The 24,242-nt window shown below is 43.2% G+C and overlaps 2 protein-coding genes across 18 annotated transcripts in view; both read right to left on the bottom strand.

Moving 5' to 3' along the window:
- LOC129830709 (protein 4.1-like) overlaps positions 1–730 on the bottom strand; it is a 104,899-nt gene extending 104,169 nt beyond the window's left edge. For 5 of the 16 annotated variants that reach the window (XM_055893340.1, XM_055893337.1, XM_055893347.1 and 2 more), the window contains exon 1: positions 302–697. In XM_055893340.1, coding sequence (XP_055749315.1) covers positions 302–395 — 94 coding nt within the window. In that variant the 5' untranslated portion in view covers positions 396–697. Of the gene's footprint in view, positions 1–301 lie in introns of all 16 variants that reach the window. The other 11 variants (XM_055893333.1, XM_055893343.1, XM_055893345.1 and 8 more) reach the window with 6 other exon arrangements.
- A 7,824-nt stretch (positions 731–8,554) lies between these two features.
- LOC129830708 (CCN family member 2-like) lies at positions 8,555–14,430 on the bottom strand. 2 transcript variants are annotated; one of them, XM_055893331.1, is made up of 5 exons: positions 14,267–14,430; positions 12,407–12,623; positions 11,927–12,178; positions 11,182–11,438; positions 8,555–10,077 (listed from the first exon to the last, which is right to left on the bottom strand). In XM_055893331.1, the coding sequence occupies exons 1-5, from the start codon at positions 14,318–14,320 to the stop codon at positions 9,772–9,774; spliced, it is 1,086 nt and encodes a 361-aa protein (XP_055749306.1). In that variant the 5' UTR covers positions 14,321–14,430; the 3' UTR covers positions 8,555–9,771. The 2 variants fall into 2 exon arrangements, with proteins under 2 accessions (XP_055749306.1, XP_055749307.1); XM_055893332.1 differs by having other exon boundaries at positions 11,182–11,396.
- Between the last annotated feature and the right edge of the window lie 9,812 nt (positions 14,431–24,242).

Genomic DNA, 24,242 nt, shown 5'->3' with positions numbered 1-24,242 from the left:
ACACACACACTGTACACACACACACACACACACACACACTGTACACACACACACATTGTACACACACACACACACACACACTGTACACACACACACACACACACACACACACACACACACACACACACACACACACACACACACACTGTACACACACACACACACACACACACACACACACGCACACACACACTGTACACACACACAAACATTATGTGCATTATGTCCATCACAACAAAGTGGCAGTTTCTGCTGAGCTTTCCTCTCGTCAACATCCAAGCGGATGAAATTAAATACTCACCACATATCAGAGATACAGTTTCCGAGGAGGTGGACAGCCAGGGGAACATCGGTCCAGGGCACATCGGTCCAGGGCACATCGGTCCAGGGCACATCGGTCCAGGGTGTGTGAGAGAGGGAGAGAAAAAGACATGGTCAGACAATTCTAACTCATACACTGTAGCCTGGATATTTGGATATTACACTTACAATACAATGGTGTTATCCTGGGTACCAGTGTGTTTGTGTCATTATGCCACTCCTTGCTGTGCTAAACACGAGTTGACATGAGACCTGGGACCAGAATACAATAACGTTGCACAGTATAATGTACAAGCCAGTACATTCTAGTACATTCTAGTACAATCCAGTACAATCCAGTACAATCCAGTACAATCTAGTACATTCTAGTACAATCTAGTACAATCCAGTACAATCCAGTACAAGCCAGTACAATCTAGTACAATCTAGTACAATCCAGTACAATCCAGTACAATCTAGTACATTCTAGTACAATCTAGTACAATCCAGTACAATCCAGTACAAGCCAGTACAATCTAGTACATTCTAGTACAATCTAGTACAATCCAGTACAATCCAGTACAATCTAGTACAATCTAGTACAATCTAGTACAATCCAGTACAATCTAGTACAATCCAGTACAATCCACTACAATCTAGTACAATCCAGTACAATCCAGTACAATCTAGTACAATCCAGTACAATCTAGTACAATCCAGTACAAGCCAGTACAATATAGTACAATCCAGTACAATCTAGTACAATCTAGTACAATCTAGTACAATCCAGTACAATCTAGCACAATCGTGTACAATCCAGTACAATCCAGTACAATCTAGTACAATCCAGTACAATCTAGTACAATCTAGTACAATCCAGTACAATCCAGTACAAGCCAGTACAATATAGTACAATATAGTACAATCCAGTACAATCCAGTACAATCTAGTACAATCCAGTACAATCTAGTACAATCCAGTACAATCCAGTACAATCTAGTACAATCCAGTACAATCTAGTACAATCTAGTACAATCCAGTACAATCTAGTACAATCCAGTACAAGCCAGTACAATATAGTACAATCCAGTACAATCTAGTACAATCTAGCACAATCGTGTACAATCTAGTACAATCCCATACAATGTAGTACAATCCAGTACAATCTAGTACAATCCAGTACAATCTAGTACAATGATCAGCCAAGCAGGAGTATATCACCATGTTTTTGATGATCAATATTTACTGTAATCCTTTCTATCAACTGGAACATGGTCATCAACAAGAGTCCAGTGTCTCCATCTATACTGACCTGAAGAATCATCCTTAAAGAGTGCAGTGTCTCCAGCTATACTGACCTAAAGAATCATCCTTAAAGAGTGCAGTGTGTCCATCTATACTGACCTAAAGAATCATCCTTAAAGAGTGCAGTGTCTCCAGCTATACTGACCTAAAGAATCATCCTTAAAGAGTGCAGTGTGTCCATCTATACTGACCTAAAGAATCATCCTTAAAGAGTGCAGTGTCTCCAGCTATACTGACCTAAAGAATCATCCTTAAAGAGGGCAGTGTGTCCATCTATACTGACCTAAAGAATCATCCTTAAAGAGTGCAGTGTCCATCTATACTGACCTAAAGAATCATCCTTAAAGAGTGCAGTGTGTCCATCTATACTGACCTAAAGAATCATCCTTAAAGAGTGCAGTGTATCCATCTATATAAAAGCATGCTGAAGCTAGCCAAGCATGCTTCCCCTATAAATACTTTATGTAACTTACTGGAATACCACGAGGGAGACGATACAAAGATCTTAAACTGCCATGCGGAATTTATTTTCTCTTTTGAATTTATTATTCCCCTTCGTCATCGCTGTTGTAATCCGAATGGTGTCTTCAAATTAGACTGAATGGTATCTCCAAACGGAACCCTGTTTCCTATAAAGGTAATAGGATGCCATTTAGGATGAAGCCCGTCATTAACTATCCAAATACTACACTGAGAGGGTTTACATGGATTACAAGAAGAGAAGATCCGTGGTCTTAATGAGGAAGTCCTGCTCTGAACCACAGGAGTCAGTAGTCCTAACTCATTAGTGGAGCTAACTTCAAACTGACTCTTCAGGGTGCAGGAAAAGAGCTGCTCTGACTCTATAAATACTTGAACTTGGCTATCGTCCCAAATAGCACCCTATTCCCTAGATAATGCACTACTTTTGAACAGGTCCCCATAGGCTCTTGTCAAAAGTAGTGCACTATTTAGGGAATAGAGTTCAATTTAGGATGCAAACTTGTTCTTATGGGCCGCACAGAGCCCCAGTGCTCAATATTTAATGTACTCAGGAATGGAATATAATTCCTATTAAGTTAAGGACAGATGGCTCATGTTTCATGTCAGTGGGCAAATCTTCTTACTGTCTCTTCTCCTGTCTCAGCAGTTCCTTCCACACTTAGTTCTGTTTATTTCACTAAGGATGTTTACCAAATGGCACATTATTCCCTATATAGTGCACTAGGGCCCATGGGGCTCTAGTCAAAAGTAGTGCACTATGTACGAAATTGGGTGCGATTTGGGACACAACTTAAAGTCCTCTCCAGCTGTTAATAATTGAAAATAGACCATGGCGTATGTGATGTTTCCATGAGGGTGTGAGAATAATGAGAGAGGGAGATATCTCTGTCTCTCTCTCTCTCTCTCTCTCTCTCGCTCTCTCTCTCTCTCTCTCTCTCTCTGTCTCTCTCTCTCTTTCTCTCTCTCTCTCTCTCTGTCTCTCTTTCTCTCTCTCTCTCTCTCTCTCTCTCTCTCTCTCTCTCTCACACACACTCACTCTTTGCCACTCTCAACTCAATTTCAATCTAAGGGCTGTATTGGCATAGGAAACCTATGTTTACATTATGTGTCTCTAATATGGTCACTATGTCCATTTTAGAGACACATATTTCCCTCAGATTACAGAGACCCACAAAGAATTCGAAAAAACAAATCAAATTTTGCTAAACTCCCATAGAGGAAGTTGACATCACAAAACGGTGATGTTTTCGTTGTACTGGTACAGAGGCATCAATAGGATGCAGAAATCACGTGATCAGCTTCCAGATTGCTGTTAGTGATCTACTTAAGGTAGGACTAGGTACAATGATAAAGTATACGGAAGCTGACGTCTTGAGTGAGTCTTTTCCTAATTAACTTTTATCTTGATTTTCAGGTCAGATGTGTGAGAAGGTTTTGTCTCTAGATGGTAAACAGCTGATTTTCAGAATTTACTTTTCATAGCACCCGAACACACAAAGATCATCTGTTCTCAGTGACAACATGTTTGGGACAACTTACATTTACATTTAAGTCATTTAGCAGACGCCCTTATCCAGAGCGACTTACAAATTGGTAACTTCTCTCTAACTGTTTCAAAAACATGCATGTGTAGACCTGCCTAACATAATAGGGGGTATTCATGATTAGCCATGGTTATGTTACGAGCTTAAACAATTTGAGTGTATTACCTGTTTACAAGGAAACAGGCTACTATAATAACATGACTGACAGGTATGACAGACAGGTAAGCAGGTGTTAATCATACTTTTTCAGTTCGTTGAGTAGACAATAAATGATGTGGCCTAAAACGAGGCAAACAAAAGCTCCCGAACCCACCTCCGAGTTCTCAGACGAGCGGAAGAGCCTCTGTCTGCCGAAATAGGAGAGTAGACGCTGGCTGAGGATAAGGGCGTGGATGAGAGTCGTAATTTCTCGACACTGTCAGCCTACCCTACATTGGGCCACTGAAGTGCGTCCTCCCTCCCTTCCGCGTCCGCCGCAAGGGTAATACGCGAGTGGATCACCAACAAACAGTTTGCCGATGTCACCGACTGACGCGAGAGAGGCGGGGTGAGATGCTGGCTTTCCCAGAAACAGACGGCCTTGGAACCGCGGCAACCAGCAACTGTATCTATGCAGCAGACAGCACAAATAATAGACCAATGAGTCTTAACGTTCCCTCACGCCGGCGGTGTGTAGATAAAATATAACAGGAACTTTAAACCAATGCGGAGTAATAGCCTATACTTTTGGTCCATAGTAGACCTATCATAGATTCCATGCACACGACTGAAGCATCCTCAGTCAAATGCGCTTTATTAACAAAGGCTACATCACACCTCCATTGTGCTGGTTATTTATCTCGCATGGCCCTCATAATATGATATATAATAATAATAAGGTGGCTGCTTATATTTGTCCTATCTCATACATGTACAAGTTTGTTTATAAGCATCTGTGAAATGGACATGTGGTGTTTGTTTATCCCAGAGAGGAGAGGGGCTCAGCCATTATCAACCCCGAAGCAATTAGGCGTAAGTGCTTTGCTCAATGGTACAACGACAGTGTTCACCTTGTCGACTCGTGGATTCGAACAAGCAACTTTTCGGTTAGTGGCCCAACGTTCTAACCGCCGGGAACTCTGAACCGGATGACAGCTGTCACAACCATAGCATGAAAGCCAAAGGCGCGCGCGCTACCGTGCCAGTGGTGGCTAATCCACTTGAAATCTTCTTCACTACGATTTATTTAGCTCCCATGCACTAGTCCACCTGACTACTTACCCTACCTAGGCTTGCCTAGCCTATACTCTCATCGGTAACTGACAATTCTAGAACAAACTATGACGGGAGGAAAGGAAAGAGGACCGACTCAGTGTCCGACTGACGTATGACAAAACAAACCCCATAAAATGACAGTGAAATAGTCAGCACAGAGCACATGAAAACATAGCCCTCTAAAATGTGTTCCCCGAGATAACTAGTATATCATTTTGCTTATTTCTATACCCACTGCACCACAGCATTGAATTACACGATAAAATGGACTAACGTTGGCCAGACGTTAGTCCATACATTCACAAATGAGACAGTTCCAGAAATAGACGAAACGTGCCGTTGACAACGTTTTCGATATAATGGGTTTACCTGGGAGGATGACAGCGCGTTGTCTTCGATTCCTTCTTATTATATGTCTGTGTAATTTACTAATTTGTGCAGTAGGGGGCTTCTATTCATTTTGCCTTTCTCACCAACACAGCAGCATTCCTCCGTCAAAAAAAACCCGTCACTGTGGAGTTGTGATTGTAGTGTACTGTCGGGGCTCGCGACATCCATTTACCCGCCTCTGGAAGATGCTGATTGGAGCAACGCGCGTCATCTCAGCCAGGTACTGTGACGTCGTATGGATAATGTTATGCACGAGCAACGGACTGGGATTAGTGACTGACAACAACCACTGATCGGGGTTATTTTTGTTGTTGTTTTTTTGTTCAGTAGTAGAAATTTGCAATATTTTTTTTTACCCAGAAGTGTTTTTGTGTGTAGCCAGCGCAGACCCTAAACTACAGCAGCGCTGGTCTATGCATCCAACTGACCATGTGCTGAAGTTGCTACACTGACATCAGAGGTCAAATCAAATCAAACTTTATTTGTCACGTGCGCCGAATAATAACAAGTGTCGACTTTACCGTGAAACGTTTACATGTCCTTAACCAACAGTGCAGTTCAAGAAGAGTTAAGAAAATATTTACCAAAGAAACTAAAGTAAAAAAAATAATTAAAAGTGACACAATAACATAACAATAACGAGGCTATATACAGGGGGTACCGGTACCGAGTCAGTGTATGGGGGTACAGGTTAGAGGTAATGTGTACATGTAGGTAGGGGTGAAGTGACTATGCATAGATAATAAACAGCGAGTAGCAGCAGTGTACAAAACAAATGGGGGGGGGGGGGGGGGGGGGGGGGTCAATGTAATAGTCTGGTGACCATTTGATTAATTGTTCAGCAGTTTTATGGCTTGAGGGTAGAAGCTGTTAAGGGGCCTTTTGGTCTTAGATTTAGCGCTCTGGTACTGCTTGCCGTGCTGTAGCAGGTGAGATGCACTTTGGGTAAAAGGTCAAGGGATGGCAGGAGATCTTGACTTCTAGGCTGAATAAATATTCATTTATACATTTACATTTTATCAGACACTCTTATCCAGAGCAACTTATAGGTTAAGTGCCTTTGCTCAAGGGCACATCTAGACATTTGTTCACCTAGTCGGCTCAGGGATTCAAGCCAGCGACCTTTCGCTTACTTGCCCAATCCTCTTAACCGGTCTGCCATATTCATGGTAATCAATAATATTCCAGAGTCACCCAATTAAAATATCGCTTACACTTTATCACATTGTCTTTGAATGTAGGATAGGAAAGTAGACTATGCATTTTACTCACAAATCTGTGGAGGTGGATTGGGCTTTCAGGTGAAAGGTCAGTGAAAATCTGTGGAGGTGGATTGGGCTTTCAGGTGAAAGGTCAGTGAAAATCTGTGGAGGTGGATTGGGTTTTCAGGTGAAAGGTCAGTGAGCGGTCAGGTCCTCTCACTGGAGCACATTGGCAGAGGCAACCAAACATGACAGACTTCCTAAATGCATAGTTTGTGTTGACTCTGTGTGTGCTGGTCAGTTATTCAACAGCCTGCTCTTCCTCTAGGCCGCTGGTGGAATTCACTCTGCATTTACTGTGAACAAAGATATATTTTTTAAATAAATTGAAGCTCAGTCTTTTAGCTTATTTGGGGGGGGGGGGGTTCGTTCCAGTTTTCAAGCTCTGTCCTCTTTTGCTATGCTTTTTGCAGGTTGCCATGACATATTTGGGGATTAATTTGAGAACGCCCACACATCCACCTACGGGGATGGATACGCTCTCTGTCGTGTTGCTAAAGAGGATCTCTTTATAACTCTACGTAGCAATTTACAGCTAAATAATAATTCCATTCACAACTATCCCTGTTGTAATACTCACCCACAGATAACTGCTCATAGGCTGAATACCAAAATGGCACACTATCCCCATATATAGTGCACTACTTTTGACCAGAGCCCTATTCCCTATACAGTATAGTGCACTACTTTTGACCAGGGCCCTATTCCCTATATAGTGCACTACTTTTGATTAAAGCCCTATTAGCCCTGGTCAAAAGTAGTGCACTATATAGGGTATAGGGTGCCATTTGGGACATAAAGAAATCAAAGTGTATGCCACCTACCTACAATACAGCAGCACCAGCTCCATTAATACAAACAGAAACAGTAGCTACATTGTCCTTCCTACACAGCAGCACCAGCTACTATAAATACATTTCATTACAAAACAAATATGGGCTCCAGTTCAGCTCCAGTACTATCATATTACTATTACTATAATTTCAGAATGGTGAACTGATCTCAAATTAAACGGGAGAATGCACATGAGTTGAAGAGAGTAATTGCTTTGTGCTCAGTTACCTAATTCCACATACCTTCTATTTCTGCCAGGGTGGATTCTGAGGTTCAGGTGCATGTAAGGCACATGTGATCCCCTTGTGTGTGTGTGTGTGTTTTGGTGAAATGACACATGTACGCAGAAAAGATATGAAATATTTAAAGCAAACACCCAAAACATAATTCCTTCCCATGAACACTAGTTCCTGGTTCCTACTCCTTGACATCCCGTTTTCTGCAAATGCTGCAGTCGACTGTGGACCGCGCCACTCAGCCGCGTCCATAACATCATACGCAGGTACTTAGACGCTGACTATGCATGTGCCCCATGGTTCGAGAGACAGAACTTTTCTTTCTTGACCATTTCTCAGATTAACATTTCAGTCATTTAGCAGACACTCATATCCTTACAGGAGCAATTAGGGGTAAGTGTCTTGCGTAAGGGAACGTCGTCAGATTGTTCACCTGGTTGGCTGAGGGATTGAAAGCAGCAACCTTCTGGTTACTGGTCCAACGCTCTTAACTGCTAGGCTGCCTGCTGCCACCATGCTGTCCTAGCAGTAGATGACTGCTACTGTATCCTTCCATTAGAACGTTCCATGTTCCATCTCATTCCATTAAAACGTTCCATGTTCCATCTCATTCCATTAGAACGTTCCGTGTCCCATCTCATTCCATTAGAACGTTCCGTGTTCCATCTCATTCCATTAGAACGTTCCGTGTCCCATCTCATTCCATTAGAACATTCCGTGTTCCATCTCATTCCATTAGCACGTTCCATGTTCCATTACAATTATACAGCAGACAGGGAAATGATGACTGCCTGTACTGGCCACACCCTCCTCTAGACTAGACCTTCTATTTTAAGAAATGCCTCGATTTCTATGCAGTCTTTAACATTCATATTTCAGAAACAATTAGTCTCACTGTGTATGTCAGACAAAGGATGAAAAGTAGTTTATGTATAAAAAATATATAATTTATTTAATTAGAAACAGACAAAAGTGCAACAATAGGAACTCACTTGTATCTTGGCCAGGTGGTTACAGTGAAAAACAAGTATGATACAAATACAACAACAACTTACAACCTGGTGTTATTACTTAAACAAGAACAACCAGGTACATAAATTATAGTACTAAACTGTACACAGTCTTACAGTATTTACACAAGGTGTATTCGTCAATGCAGAATTCATTTATTTCCTTTGTTCTTTCTTCTCTTTTTTTTAAATAAACAGTAAACAATATTATTTACATTCTTCAGCCAAGCCACTTTTTGTTTTTAGTGTTTTTGGACTAGTGTTTTTTTTCTTTCGATTTTAGTCATTTTAATGTCTCTTTTTGACCATGATGTGAACGTGAATTCACGGTCAGACAAAGCAGTTTTTAGGGACCCAAACTCTTACGTTGGACTAAACTGAAAATATATCAGTGGTCAGCAACTAATGAAGTGACTAAATAATGAGAGATATAGGTAACGTCCCCGTCGAAGTTAAAAGACTCAATCATAAATATTTCCAATAATTTTGTGTCAGGTGTATATAAGTATATATATATATATATATATAGATATATATATATATATTCACTCAATAATATGCAGATCAGTCGAGGCACATACTAGTAGTATAATATATTCAAACTATTTCTGTATTGTTAATCTTTAACATATGAATAATGTTGTTTTTTTTTTAAATGTCATATTCTAACATTTTATGTCAAAATGTGACATTTGGTTGAGTAAGTACCTACTGCTCATCTGTACACTACCATGTCATGCTCCTATAACCTTCCTAAGTGATGTGCTACGTCTCTCTAACATTGATTCCTCAGTGCGTCAGATCCACCCTATAGTATCTCTGTAGACATACAGGCAGACGAGTCAAAGAGCCAGGTGACTTTAGAGCTGCGCGTTAAAAACCCAAACAAAACAACAATAAAAAAAAAAGTAGCAAAAGAAAACCTAAAGAGTCAATCTCATGCTTGAACTCACATACTTGTTTTCAGTCTCACTACTAGGTAGACATGTCTATGGGTAGTAAGGTAGAGACAAGGGTCCAGGAATTCAAAAAGCTGCCTATGTGTGTGTGAGTGCGATGTGAAATAGTTTTATCAGTGTGTGTATATGTGTGTGTGTGTGTATATGGGCTGATGTGTTTATGTGCTTGTCAGTTTGTTTGGCAGCCATGATGTTTACATATCGTTGTCATAGTCCCCAATCATTCTGCGTGTGTGCGAGGCCAGGAAGATGTCATTGTCTCGTGGACAGTCGTGGTGACAGGAGCACGTCTTGATGAACATCATCTTGCGTCTGAAGGTGTCTCCCTCGGGACAGTGGAACTCCACCTCGGCGGTGACGGTGGTGTGAGGGGTGCAGCAGCGCCCGTCCGTACACACACCACAGAACTTGGGCTTGTAGATCCTGCTGCTGCTGCAGCCTGACAGCTGGAAACGCATGCCGCGCAGGGACTTGGGGGTCCGTACACACTTCTTCCCCCTCTGTGGAAGCAAGAAGAATGGCGGTTAGTTTAGGATGGGAATAACAACTTGCTACATTGTCTATCATGCTTAGGGAAGCTTGGGTTTAACCTTTAGTAAACGATAAGGAGCCAAAGACATTCTATGCTCCTGAATTGCATGGCTTCTTGTTTACATTTGTGATGAAAATACAGCATTCACTTATTAAATGTGCTGAGAAATGCCATGTGATATCATCTTATGTCATGCTTATATAATAGGCTATATAATACACTATATAATACATTCCTCTATATGTTGTTGTACTATATAATATATTCCTCTATATGTTGTTATACTATATAATACACTATATAATACATTCCTCTATATGTTGTTATACTATATAATACATTCCTCTATATGTTGTTGTACTATATAATATATTCCTCTATATGTTGTTATACTATATAATACACTATATAATACATTCCTCTATATGTTGTTATACTATATAATACATTCCTCTATATGTTGTTGTACTATATAATATATTCCTCTATATGTTGTTATACTATATAATACACTATATAATACATTCCTCTATATGTTGTTAAACTATATAATATACTATATAATACATTCCTTTATATGTTGTTATACTATATAATACACTATATAATACATTCCTTTATATGTTGTTGAACTATATAATATATTCCTCTATATGTTGTTATACTATATAATACACTATATAATACATTCCTCTATATGTTGTTATACTATATAATACACTATATAATATGTTCCTCTATATGTTGTTATACTATATAATATGTTCCTCTATATGTTGTTGTACTATATAATACACTATATAATATGTTCCTCTATATGTTGTTATACTATATAATACACTATATAATATATGCCTCTATGTTGTTATACTATATAATACACTATATAATATGTTTCTCTATATGTTGTTAAACTATATAATACATTCCTCTATATGTTGTTAAACTATATAATACGTTTCTCTATATGTTGTTATACCATATAATACATTCCTCTATATGTTGTTAAACTATATAATATATTCCTCTATATGTTGTTATACTATATAATGGTATTAGTCCATGTATCCACCTTGATGTCCTTCTCTTGCTCCACGTGGCAGGGCCGGATCATACAGATACGGGTCTGCCTCTCCAGCTGGCACCGCTCGTTGTCATTGGTGACGCGGGACGACACGCCCATGCCGCAGGTGGCCGAGCACTCGTCCCATTTGGTGGTCTGGACGATGCAGTTCTCCCTGGGGCTCTCCGCCGGGACCGGCCCGTGGGCTGACACCTCTCTGTAGACTGACAGAGGGGAAGAAGAGACCAAGGGGTGAATTTCAGATCCTGAGAGAAGAGGAAGGGAGAGGAAGAGGTGAACAGTGGTGAAAGGGTGAACAAGAGGGGAGGAGAAGAGGGAGAGGTGGTTAGTTTGAACTTTGGTAAAGAGACAGAGACACACACAGAGAGAGAGAGAGACAGAGAGAGAGAGAGAGAGAGAGAGAGAGAGAGAGAGAGAGAGAGAGAGACAGAGAGAGAGACAGAGAGAGAGACAGAGAGAGAGAGACAGAGACAGAGACAGAGAGAGAGACAGAGAGACAGAGAGAGAGACAGAGACAGAGAGAGAGAGAGAGAGAGAGAGAGAGAGAGAGAGAGAGAGAGAGAGAGAGAGAGAGACAGAGACAGGGAGAGGGAGAGAGAGAGCATTGTGGAGAAGAAAAAGATGGGAGTTTAGCTTTAAAAAAAGAGAGAGAAAAAGTGAAAGTGATAGTGAGAGAGAAAAGAAACCCAGACAGAGAGAGAAAAATGAAGAGTTTATAGGAGGTAAGACTCACCAGCCATGGCTGACTGGTAGGGGTTGTCCTGAGGGCTCTGATCACACACCCACTCCTCACAGCACTTCCCAGGGATCTGGATGCGGCGTGGGTACGGGCAGTCCGGGGAGGGCAGCCACACGTCGCTGGCACAAGTTGGCACGCAGCCGATCTCTCCGTTCATACAGACACACTGGTGCTTGCAGCTGGGCTGGAATGTCTCTCCACTGCGGTAGATGACCCCTCCCAGGTCACACGTCTGGCCTTCCTGGGCTGAAACACAGAGGTGGAGACGCCATTTTAGATTTCATATTTCAAAGGCTTACATTATTAGGCCAGAGATTGCCCACTTTGGATAATAATAACCTAAGCCCTGACAAAGTCTACACAAAATATGTAGCAATCTCTACAATAGGAGAGCCAAGAGGTGATCACAGTCTCAAAGGATATCTCAAAACCTCCTACCCTTCCTTTAATAGTTGACAGGAGAATTCAACTCACCCATGCAGATGCCGTGCTCAGTGTCACTCAGCATTGCATAATCACAGTAAAGCCCCTTATGGTGGTCACATGGCTCCAGGAGGGTACAAGGCTCGCCGGCTTGCCTGGCACACACCTTACAGCAACCACAGCCATCCAGAACCAGACTGGTACCAAAAGGACATGGAGGGGGGTCCGACGGGCAGTCACAGGGATCAGAACAGTCCTGGGCCATTGTCTGTAGACGTAAGAAAATATAACAGACAGAAATGTTTAAAAAAACACTTAGGATAGTGTGAACAACATGTCTGATATCAGGATTTGTCTCCAGGGAAGATGTGTTTATCCACAAAACTTCAAACAATGAGTTAAGTCTATACTGTGTGTCAAAGAACCAGATGCTGTTGTATGAATCTTCTTCGCGTTTTGTGTAACACCTCACTTGTAATGCATCTCACTGCCACAAGATGGAGACATGACTCGATGTAACCAAATCATGTCTGGTAGAAAATTCTATGGAGAGTGATGCACTGTGGTATTACAGCATGTACAAATAAATAAAATATATCAATGTAGGCTACTCAAATGCTGTCAAATATTGATGCGCTGTTTATCTAAATACATGTAGTGATAAAAGGTTAGCGTAACATGGATTAAAAAACGATTTAATAAGAGGGGACAAAAACAACTTGGCACTAAATTGTAGGTCCTATGTCACAATTTAGGCTACTAAGTTATTTTTACTGCTTCTCTGTACTCTGTACTTATGTTCCTTTTAGTAGCAATGAATAAGACAAACCCAAGAACATAGCCTATTTGAATCCAATCATTTCAGTAACAGTGATATCCAATTATAACAACCCTACTTTTTCATAACCTTGCATTGTTTACAGAACTGCTACTGTACGCTACTTTATAGAGCTGCTATAGATTACTTTACAGGCTACTTTACAGAGCTGCTGTACACTACTTTATATAGTTGCTTTAGGCTACTTTACAGGTTACTTTACAAAGTTGCTATAGGCTACTTTATAGGCTACTTTACAGTCTACTTTACAGAGATGCTATAGGTTACTTTACAGGTTACTTTATAGAGCTGCTGTACGCTACTTTATAGAGCTGCTATAGATTACTTTACAGGCTACTTTACAGAGCTGCTGTACACTACTTTATATAGTTGCTTTAGGCTACTTACAGGTTACTTTACAAAGTTGCTATAGGCTACTTTATAGGCTACTTTACAGTCTACTTTACAGAGATGCTATAGGTTACTTTACAGGTTACTTTATAGAGCTGCTGTATAATACTTTAAATAACTGCTATATAATACTTTACAGGCTACTTTACAGAGCTGATGTATAATACCTACAGGCTACATTACAGAGCTGCTGTATAATACTTTACAGGCTACTTTACAGAGCTGATGTATAATACTTTACAGGCTACATTACAGAGCTGCTGTAGACTACTTTACAGGCTACATTACAGAGCTGCTGTAGACTACTTTACAGGCTACTTTACAGAGCTGCTGTATAATACTTTACAGGATACTTTACAGAGCTGATGTATAATACTTTACAGAGCTGTTTACTGTGAGCCCACACCCCCATGGAATGTTTTAGCTGCTATAACTGCATAATGCGTTCCCAAAGGTTGTACTTCAAATCTACATTTACATGACTAAATAATAATAAATAAATAATAATACATAAATATTAAGACAAATCATATGACAATAGCCGGGTGAATGAGAGAGGAATAATAGGTTATTATTGCATCAAATGCAAAGTGATGACAAAGTTACATAAATTAATAGATGAAAATCCAGCACTTTATTCACATCTGATACATAAAATCTGTCATATTATATATTAAACTTACCGAGCAGACGATGAGTAGAAAAAGGCAAATTCTGGTGATAATTTCCCCAGACATTGTTGCTAGTTTATTTTAACAGCGTGCACACTACAACCCGTTTGTTTTCGTTCAGACAGACAGGAGTTTCCCCTTTCTCGCGCTCTACAGTCATTCGGTTGTGTTGACTCGCTGCAGGGCTCGAGGACTGAGGTACGGAGAGGAGAATCTTTAAATAGTCCGCGAGGCGGGCCGGAACCCAGGAAACAAGAGTCATGACACGCGACCCAAAGGGGTGAAAACATTTAAATTCCAGATGGGTTTCTTTCCTAATTCCTGAGAGAAGAGCTATTTCTACAGACAATCAATTTACTGTATCATATTTCACCTTTTCAGACACAAGCCCAGCCAAGTGGGAGTTGTTTTATGTCCTAAAGCAGGAACTGACAAGGATGTCTATGAGTGTAATTTGACATGGACTAAAGGAGAACATTGTTCATCTTGGCCACCGTTCAGACCAACGTAGCCTACATAAAGTCGTAACAGGTAAAGGGAAAAGATTGATAGTAGGATTATGTAATAACTAGGGGTAATAATATGACAAAGAGTAGTCTCAAATGGCACCCTGTTTTCTATATAGTATGTAGGAAATAGGGTGCCGTTTGGAATGAAGACAAAGTATCAACCTTTGTTTTATCAATATTTTTATTTCATTTATTTATATTTTTAATCCCAGCCCCCTGCAGGAGCCCTTTTGCCTTTTGGTAGGCCGTCATTGTAAATACGAATTTGTTCTTAACTGACTTGCCTAGTTAAATAAAATAAAAACATTTCATATGACACACTGAGACCATCCTAATAGTTACTTTCACCAGGTGATTCCAGGTGATTCCAGGTGATTCCAGGTGATTCCAGGTGATTCCAGGTGATTCCAGGTGATTCCAGGTGATTCCAGGTGACATGCTGTACAGGCACACGGTAACAGGTCACTCGTTTAGAAGAGGGCATCGCTCACTGTCTGCCAATGTCAGATCTGTACCGTAAATCATTGTCATTTCTCAAACTTTTCCCACTCTTGTACCTTTCTTAGAGGTAGTCTACAGATAGCGCTGGGGCCACAGAGGTCTTAACCTTTCTTAGAGGTAGTCTACAGATAACGCAGGGGCCACAGAGGTCTTTACCTTTCTTATATGTAGTCTACAGATAGCGCAGGGGCCACAGAGGTCTTTACCTTTCTTATATGTAGTCTACAGATAGCGCTGGGGCCACAGAGGTCTTTACCTTTCTTAGAGGTAGTCTACAGATAGCGCCGGGGCCACAGAGGTCTTTACCTTTCTTATATGTAGTCTACAGATAGCGCTGGGGCCACAGAGGTCTTTACCTTTCTTAGAGGTAGTCTACAGATAGCGCCGGGGCCACAGAGGTCTTTACCTTTCTTAGAGGTAGTCTACAGATAGCGCAGGGGCCACAGAGGTCTTTACCTTTCTTAGAGGTAGTCTACAGATAGCGCCGGGGCCACAGAGGTCTTTTGCATGAATAGGAATTGAGGCTTTAGTCAAGGTAGCTTACAGTTTGAAGAAGAGCATCAGTTTAAGCGTAGAGAACAAACATGGAATGTTCAACTCCAAGACAAACATTATGTAAAAGCTATCATTTTGAGAGTTCTTAGAGAGAGAAAGAGAGGGAGGACAGGGGAGAGAGAGGAAGAGAAAGAGAGGGAGGGAGAGAGAGAGGGAGGGAGAAGAAGAGAAACAGAAAGAGGAAGAGGGAGAGAAATAGAGGAAGAGGGAGAAACAGTGAGAGGAAGAGGGAGAGAGGAAGAGAAAGAGAGAGAGGGAGAGAGGAAGAGAAAAAGAGGGAGAGAGGAAGAGAAAGAGAGGGAGGGAGAGAGAGGAAGAGAAATAGAGGAAGAGGGAGAGAGAGAGGTAGAAACAGAGAGAGGAACAGGGAGAGGGGAAGAGGGAGAGAGGAAGAGAAAGAGAGAGAGGGAGAAACGGAGAGGAAGAGGGAGAGATGATATGAAAGACTGCCACATGGAGTACAGAGGAATAGACAGGTGTTTCTAAGAACCAGAGAGGATGTATCTGATCTGACATACTATGTATTTGAACCTGAGCTTATTAAAACCCACATTAGAGGATAAAGTAGGATGACAGGTCTGTCATATTCTCACATAGCAGCATATACATGATATCTGAAAGTCAAAAACAGCCTGTCCACTCCACTCCTCACGTGTCAAGTCTTAAATAGGAAACACACACAGGGAAGGAAAAAGTCAATGTTGTGCTTTTTTTTTTTTTTGTCTTGCACGGACGGCAGCTATTTCCTGCAGCATGCAAACCTCATGAAGCTGTGTGTGTCTACCTAGAAAGTCAAAGAGGTTCTGTTTGCCCAAACGCCACAGCGAGCACAATCACACCAGGGATCATATTTGAGAACATAATGAACAAGCTAAATCCGTTTTGTACCTCTCTCTCTCTCCTCCCTCCTCCCTCCCTCCCTCTCACCCCCACCCTCCACCAGAGGTGAGAGAACCAGAGGTATGAGAAACAGAGGTGTGAGAACCAGAGGTGCGAGAACCAAAAGTGAGAGAACCAGAGGTGAAAGAACCAAAAGTGAGAGAACCAGAGGTGAAAGAACCAAAAGTGAGAGAACCAGAGGTGAAAGAACCAAAAGTGAGAGAACCAGAAGTGAAAGAACCAAAAGTGAGAGAACCAGAGGTGAAAGAACCAAAAGTGAGAGAACCAGAGGTGAAAGAACCAAAAGTGAGAGAACCAGAGGTAAAAGAACCAAAAGTGAGAGAACCAGAGGTGTGGGAATGTGAAAGCAGGCAGAGTGCCTCCTGTTCCTCAGAGACTGTCTGGCTAGAGGAAAGCATGCCTTGGCAACAGGAGACAGGACCAGGCCTCGGAGCTGAAACATGTACATAAGTTCAAAACAGAACCGTAACTAAGGAGGGCCGTACAAATTTCAAGACTGCAGAGCTGTGGAGTGCCTTCAGGTCTCTAGCCAAGAGACCTTCCTGCACAGAGAGCACTGGAGGCTGATGGTTACAACGTGTGAATTTCAGAAAGACTAGCCTCAGTCAAGAGACAGCCAGTAGAGAGAGTTAGGACATGTAACACTGTTGATACCGCATGGGCAGGACATGGACAGTCTCATTAAATACTAAAGAGAAGTCAGAGAGCTCGAATTCCCTTGATACTGGAGGGATACTGGGCAGGGGCACGGGACAGGGCCCAGCAGCCAATGATTTTGCATAATATATCAACCGGTTACTATTTATGTACCGTCTACCATGCAACAGGCAGGCACAACATCCAAACCCTGCAACCTATTTAAGAGCAATAAACACCATCCGAACTGGAACAGGTTCAACTAGGAATGATGCCAGATTGCCAGGCAGCAAAAGCTTCAGCATCAGTTGCTATTGTTGGAACTCTTGTACTCTATTATGTGTGTAACCCATGTTTACGATTTGCTTTTGTTAAACATTCATTGACCACATCACAAACTTGTTGCAGTACAGTACAGTGCACAGCATTCCACACATTGTAACTCGTTTATTGCTGTGGTACCACACATGACCACTAGGAGGCCAGCACCACACTGCTCATACAGACAGAAGGAGGGAGATATGGGAAGAGAGAGGGAGATGTTCACATATTTGTGTGTAAGGTGGGAACTGTGGTGGATTTAAGCATACATAAACATTCCTACTTGTATCAGATCTACGTCAGATTTTATTAATTTATTTATTTTACACACGAGGTGAGATCCTGGGGACTGAGACAGGACAGGGTCTTTAAGTCAGGGAGTAAAGTGTGGGAATCAACAGGCCAGGTATATAACCAACTTTAACCTGTTACAATGTGTTGTTCAATGTCTTTGTCTGCATATGACCCTTGTCTGGTAGTATGACCATTGTCTGGTAGTATGACCATTGTCTGGTAGTATGACCAGTGTCTGGTAGTATGACCAGTGTCTGGTAGTATGACCATTGTCTGGTAGTATGACCAGTGTCTGGTAGTATGACCATTGTCTGGTAGTATGACCATTGTCTGGTAGTATGACCAGTATCTGGTAGTATGACCAGTGTCTGGTAGTATGACCAGTGTCTGGTAGTATGACCAGTGTCTGGTAGTATGACCAGTGTCTGGTAGTATGACCAGTGTCTGGTAGTATGACCATTGTCTGGTAGTATGACCAGTGTCTGGAAGTATGACCAGTGTCTGGTAGTATGACCAGTGTCTGGTAGTATGACCAGTGTCTGGTAGTATGACCAGTGTCTGGTAGTATGACCAGTGTCTGGTAGTATGACCATTGTCTGGTAGTATGACCATTGTCTGGTAGTATGACCAGTGTCTGGTAGTATGACCAGTGTCTGGTAGTATGACCAGTGTCTGGTAGTATGACCATTGTCTGGTAGTATGACCAGTGTCTGGTAGTATGACCATTGTCTGGTAGTATGACCATTGTCTGGTAGTATGACCAGTGTCTGGTAGTATGACCAGTGTCTGGTAGTATGACCAGTGTCTGGTAGTATGACCAGTGTCTGGTAGTATGACCAGTGTCTGGTAGTATGACCATTGTCTGGTAGTATGACCAGTGTCTGGTAGTATGACCAGTGTCTGGTAGTATGACCAGTGTCTGGTAGTATGACCAGTGTCTGGTAGTATGACCATTGCCCACATTGCCCAGAAATCAACTTCAGAGTACAATAGAGTGGAAATATACCTGAATATTATATTTAGGAAGCCTAATGGGTGAAGATTTGATTGATGTGACATCTCCCCTGAACTCAATCCTCTGTAAGGTCATCCAACCTGGCTCCAAACAAAACCCTTTGACTCTAACAGAGTTAATTGGTTCCTGTGTTAATAACGAACGGCGTAGACAACAAAACCTGTGAGTCCCAAATGGCACCCTATTCCCTATTTAAAGTGCACTACTTTTGACCAGAGCTCCATGGCCTGTGCTTAAAAGTAGTGCACTATATAGGGAATAGGGCTCTGGTCTAAAGTAGTGCACTAGATAGGGAATAGGGCTCTGGTCTAAAGTAGTGCACTAAATAGGGAATAGGGCTCTGGTCTAAAGTAGTGCACTAAATAGGGAATAGGGCTCTGGTCTAAAGTAGTGTACTAGATAGGGAATAGGGCTCTGATCTAAAGTAGTGTACTAAATAAGGAATAGGGCTCTGGTCTAAAGTAGTGTACTATATAGGGAATAGGGCTCTGGTCTAAAGTAGTGCACTATATAGGGAATAGGGTGTAATTTTGGACGCCTCCTAGATGTGTTTGACTGGTGTTGATCTCCTCTCCGCCTGATGCTTCTGTCTGTACCACTGCATTCTGGTGACTCACACCAGCCAACAGTCAAAGCCTTGAACGTATCGACCACGGAAAAAGCACCCAGGTCCCTGCCGGAATTAAGGCTGCGGCTCAAATAGCACCAGATTCCCTATATAGTACACTACTTTAGACCAGAGCCCTATTCCCTATTTAGTACACTACTTTAGACCAGAGCCCTATTCCCTATTTAGTACACTACTTTAGACCAGAGCCCTATTCCCTATTTAGTGCACTACTTTAGACCAGACCCCTATTCCCTATTTAGTGCACTACTTTAGACCAGAGCCCTATTCCCTATTATAGTACACTACTTTAGACCAGAGCCCTATTCCCTATATAGTACACTACTTTAGACCAGAGCCCTATTCCCTATTTAGTGCACTACTTTTGACTATGGTGCCATTTGGGATGCAACCCAGGTCTAGTGTTCAGCCACTGCTCTCAGTCTCCACCGCCCTTGTGAGTCATCCTAAGTCTACACTTTTCAAATCCTTTGGAAGCCGTTGGCTGTTGAAAGCCTTCAAAGAACCTCTACTTATTGGCGCATCGAACACTGTGGTAGGTCCCAGTCAGAGAAGGAAGAAAAAAAAAAATCCCTCATTACTTACAGCGATGTGAGACACATGGACATCCTACGAGATTCATCTGCGTTGGGTTGGGTTGACTCCCTCTCCCCCTCGTCTCATATCTCAAGCAGGGCAGCAAAGTGTGAGAGCCAACAGGGCTTATCATCAGGGAGCTTCTTGGACCTCCTGTGGAGAAAAAGAGATGAAGGGCAGAGTTTAGGACTGAATGGCACCCTATTCCCTATATAGTGCACTACTTTTGACCAGGGCCCCCCCATAGGTAATAATGGAATAGGGTAGTGCACTTTGTAGGGTATAGGGTGCCATTTGGGACTCAATCCAAGGTCACGACCACCACACAGTCAACCTCCCTCTCACACTCTTATCTCAGCTGACTCGCATTTCCTCCATGCCTGATGACCTCACCTGTTAGTGAAGCTGACCTCACCTGTTAGTGAAGCTGACCTCACCTGTTAGTGAAGATGACCTCACCTGTTAGTGAAGATGACCCCACCTGTTAGTGAAGCTGACCTCACCTGTTAGTGAAGCTGACCTCACCTGTTAGTGAAGATGACCTCACCTGTTAGTGAAGATGACCTCACCTGTTAGTGAAGCTGCCCTCACCTGTTAGTGAAGATGACCTCACCTGTTAGTGAAGATGACCTCACCTGTTAGTGAAGCTGACCTCACCTGTTAGTGAAGCAGACCTCACCTGTTAGTGAAGATGACCTCACCTGTTAGTGAAGATGACCTCACCTGTTAGTGAAGATGACCTCACCTGTTAGTGAAGATGACCTCACCTGTTAGTGAAGATGACCCCACCTGTTAGTGAAGCTGACCTCACCTGTTAGTGAAGCTGACCTCACCTGTTAGTGAAGATGACCTCACCTGTTAGTGAAGATGACCTCACCTGTTAGTGAAGCTGCCCTCACCTGTTAGTGAAGATGACCTCACCTGTTAGTGAAGATGACCTCACCTGTTAGTGAAGCTGACCTCACCTGTTAGTGAAGCAGACCTCACCTGTTAGTGAAGATGACCTCACCTGTTAGTGAAGATGACCTCACCTGTTAGTGAAGATGACCTCACCTGTTAGTGAAGATGACCTCACCTGTTAGTGAAGCTGACCTCACCTGTTAGTGAAGCTGACCTCACCTGTTAGTGAAGATGACCTCACCTGTTAGTGAAGCTGACCTCACCTGTTAGTGAAGTTGACCTCACCTGTTAGTGAAGATGACCTCACCTGTTAGTGAAGATGACCTCACCTGTTAGTGAAGCTGCCCTCACCTGTTAGTGAAGATGACCTCACCTGTTAGTGAAGATGACCTCACCTGTTAGTGAAGCTGACCTCACCTGTTAGTGAAGCTGACCTCACCTGTTAGTGAAGATGACCTCACCTGTTAGTGAAGATGACCTCACCTGTTAGTGAAGATGACCTCACCTGTTAGTGAAAATGACCTCACCTGTTAGTGAAGCTGACCTCACCTGTTAGTGAAGATGACCTCACCTGTTAGTGAAGATGACCTCACCTGTTAGTGAAGATGACCTCACCTGTTAGTGAAGCTGACCTCACCTGTTAGTGAAGATGACCTCACCTGTTAGTGAAGATGACCTCACCTGTTAGTGAAGATGACCTCACCTGTTAGTGAAGCTGACCTCACCTGTTAGTAAAGCTGACCTCACCTGTAAGTGAAGCTGACCTCACCTGTTAGTGAAGCTGACCTCACCTGTTAGTGAAGATGACCTCACCTGTTAGTGAAGATGACCTCACCTGTTAGTGAAGATGACCTCACCTGTTAGTGAAGATGACCTCACCTGTTAGTGAAGATGACCTCACCTGTTAGTGAAGCTGACCTCACCTGTTAGTGAAGATGACCTCACCTGTTAGTGAAGCTGACCTCACCTGTTAGTGAAGCTGACCTCACCTGTTAGTGAAGATGACCTCACCTGTTAGTGAAGCTGACCTCACCTGTTAGTGAAGATGACCTCACCTGTTAGTGAAGATGACCTCACCTATTAGTGAAGCTGACCTCACCTGTTAGTGAAGCTGACCTCACCTGTTAGTAAAGCTGACCTCACCTGTTAGTGAAGCTGACCTCACCTGTTAGTGAAGATGACCTCACCTGTTAGTGAAGATGACCTCACCTGTTAGTGAAGCTGACCGCACCTGTTAGTGAAGCTGACCTCACCTGTTAGTGAAGATGACCTCACCTGTTAGTGAAGATGACCTCACCTGTTAGTGAAGCTGACCTCACCTGTTAGTGAAGCTGACCTCACCTGTTAGTAAAGCTGACCTCACCTGTTAGTGAAGCTGACCTCACCTGTTAGTGAAGATGACCTCACCTGTTAGTGAAGCTGACCTCACCTGTTAGTGAAGATGGCCAGCATTAGTAGAGGAGGAGATGACCAGCGTTAGTAGAGGAGGAGTTGGCCAACGTTAGTAGAGGAGGAGTTGGCCAACGTTAGTAGAGGAGGAGTTGGCCAACGTTAGTAGAGGAGGAGTTGGCCAACGTTAGTAGAGGAGGAGTTGGCCAACGTTAGTAGAGGAGGAGTTGGCCAACGTTAGTAGAGGAGGAGTTGGCCAACGTTAGTAGAGGAGGAGTTGACCAGCGTTAGTAGAGGAGGAGTTGGCCAGCGTTAGTAGAGGAGGAGTTGGCCAGCGTTAGTAGAGGAGGAGTTGACCAGCGTTAGTAGAGGAGGAGATGGCCAGCGTTAGTAGAGAAGGAGTTGACCAGCGTTAGTAGAGAAGGAGTTGACCAGCGTTAGTAGAGGAGTTGACCAGCGTTAATAGAGGAGGAGATGGCCAGCGTTAGTAGAGAAGGAGTTGACCAGCGTTAGTAGAGGAGGAGTTGACCAGCGTTAGTAGAGGAGGAGTTGACCAGTGTTAGTAGAGGAGGAGTTGACCAGCGTTAGTAGAGGAGGAGTTGGCCAGCGTTAGTAGAGGAGGAGTTGACCAGCGTTAGTAGAGGAGGAGTTGGCCAGCGTTAGTAGAGGAGGAGTTGACCAGCGTTAGTAGAGGAGGAGTTGGCCAGCATTAGTAGAGGAGGAGTTGACCAGCGTTAGTAGAGGAGGAGTTGACCAGCGTTAGTAGAGGAGGAGTTGACCAGCGTTAGTAGAGGAGGAGTTGACCAGCGTTAGTAGAGGAGGAGATGGCCAGCGTTAGTAGAGGAGGAGTTGACCAGCGTTAGTAGAGGAGGAGTTGACCAGCGTTAGTAGAGGAGGAGTTGACCAGCGTTAGTAGAGGAGGAGATGGCCAGCGTTAGTAGAGGAGGAGTTGACCAGCGTTAGTAGAGGAGGAGATGGCCAGCGTTAGTAGAGGAGGAGTTGACCAGCGGTAGTAGAGGGGTAGTTGGCCAGCGTTAGTAGAGGGGGAGATGGCCAGCGTTAGTAGAGGGGGAGTTGGCCAGCGTTAGTAGAGGGGTAGTTGGCCAGCATTAGTAGAGGAGGAGTTGACCAGCGTTAGTAGAGGAGGAGTTGGCCAGTGTTAGTAGAGGGGGAGTTGGCCAGCGTTAGTAGAGGGGGAGTTGGCCAGCGTTAGTAGAGGAGGAGTTGACCAGCGTTAGTAGAGGAGGAGTTGGCCAGTGTTAGTAGAGGAGGAGTTGGCCAGCGTTAGTAGAGGGGGAGTTGGCCAGCGTTAGTAGAGGGGTAGTTGGCCAGCATTAGTAGAGGAGGAGTTGACCAGCGTTAGTAGAGGGGGAGTTGGCCAGCGTTAGTAGAGGGGGAGTTGGCCAGCGTTAGTAGAGGGGTAGTTGGCCAGCGCGGGAGGGCGACGTGCTCTCCAGTCAGAGCCTAGCTGTGTGATCGGAGCCTGTCGGACAAACTGATTACGTCGCTGTAACTTTCCTGCTGAGATTAACAGAAAGCTGAGGTGGGCCACGTCTCGTTCTGGTAGGGGTGGGGGGAGGCAAGTGACAGGATAACTGAATAATAACTGAAAGGAGGTGGGAGTTGGAACAACCAGGCAGACAACAACAACGATGTCATTCTACCTGAGGCCCCTTGTCTTCACACCTGACCCCCAGCACGGTCCCACCCAGCCTCTGACTGCCAGCCAGCCAGCCAGACAGACAGTCAGCCAGTCAGCCAGCA

Source organism: Salvelinus fontinalis, chromosome 32, assembly GCF_029448725.1.
Source record: "Salvelinus fontinalis isolate EN_2023a chromosome 32, ASM2944872v1, whole genome shotgun sequence".
NCBI classification, from domain to species: domain Eukaryota; kingdom Metazoa; phylum Chordata; class Actinopteri; order Salmoniformes; family Salmonidae; genus Salvelinus; species Salvelinus fontinalis.
This window is presented reverse-complemented; position numbering and strand designations above follow the sequence as displayed.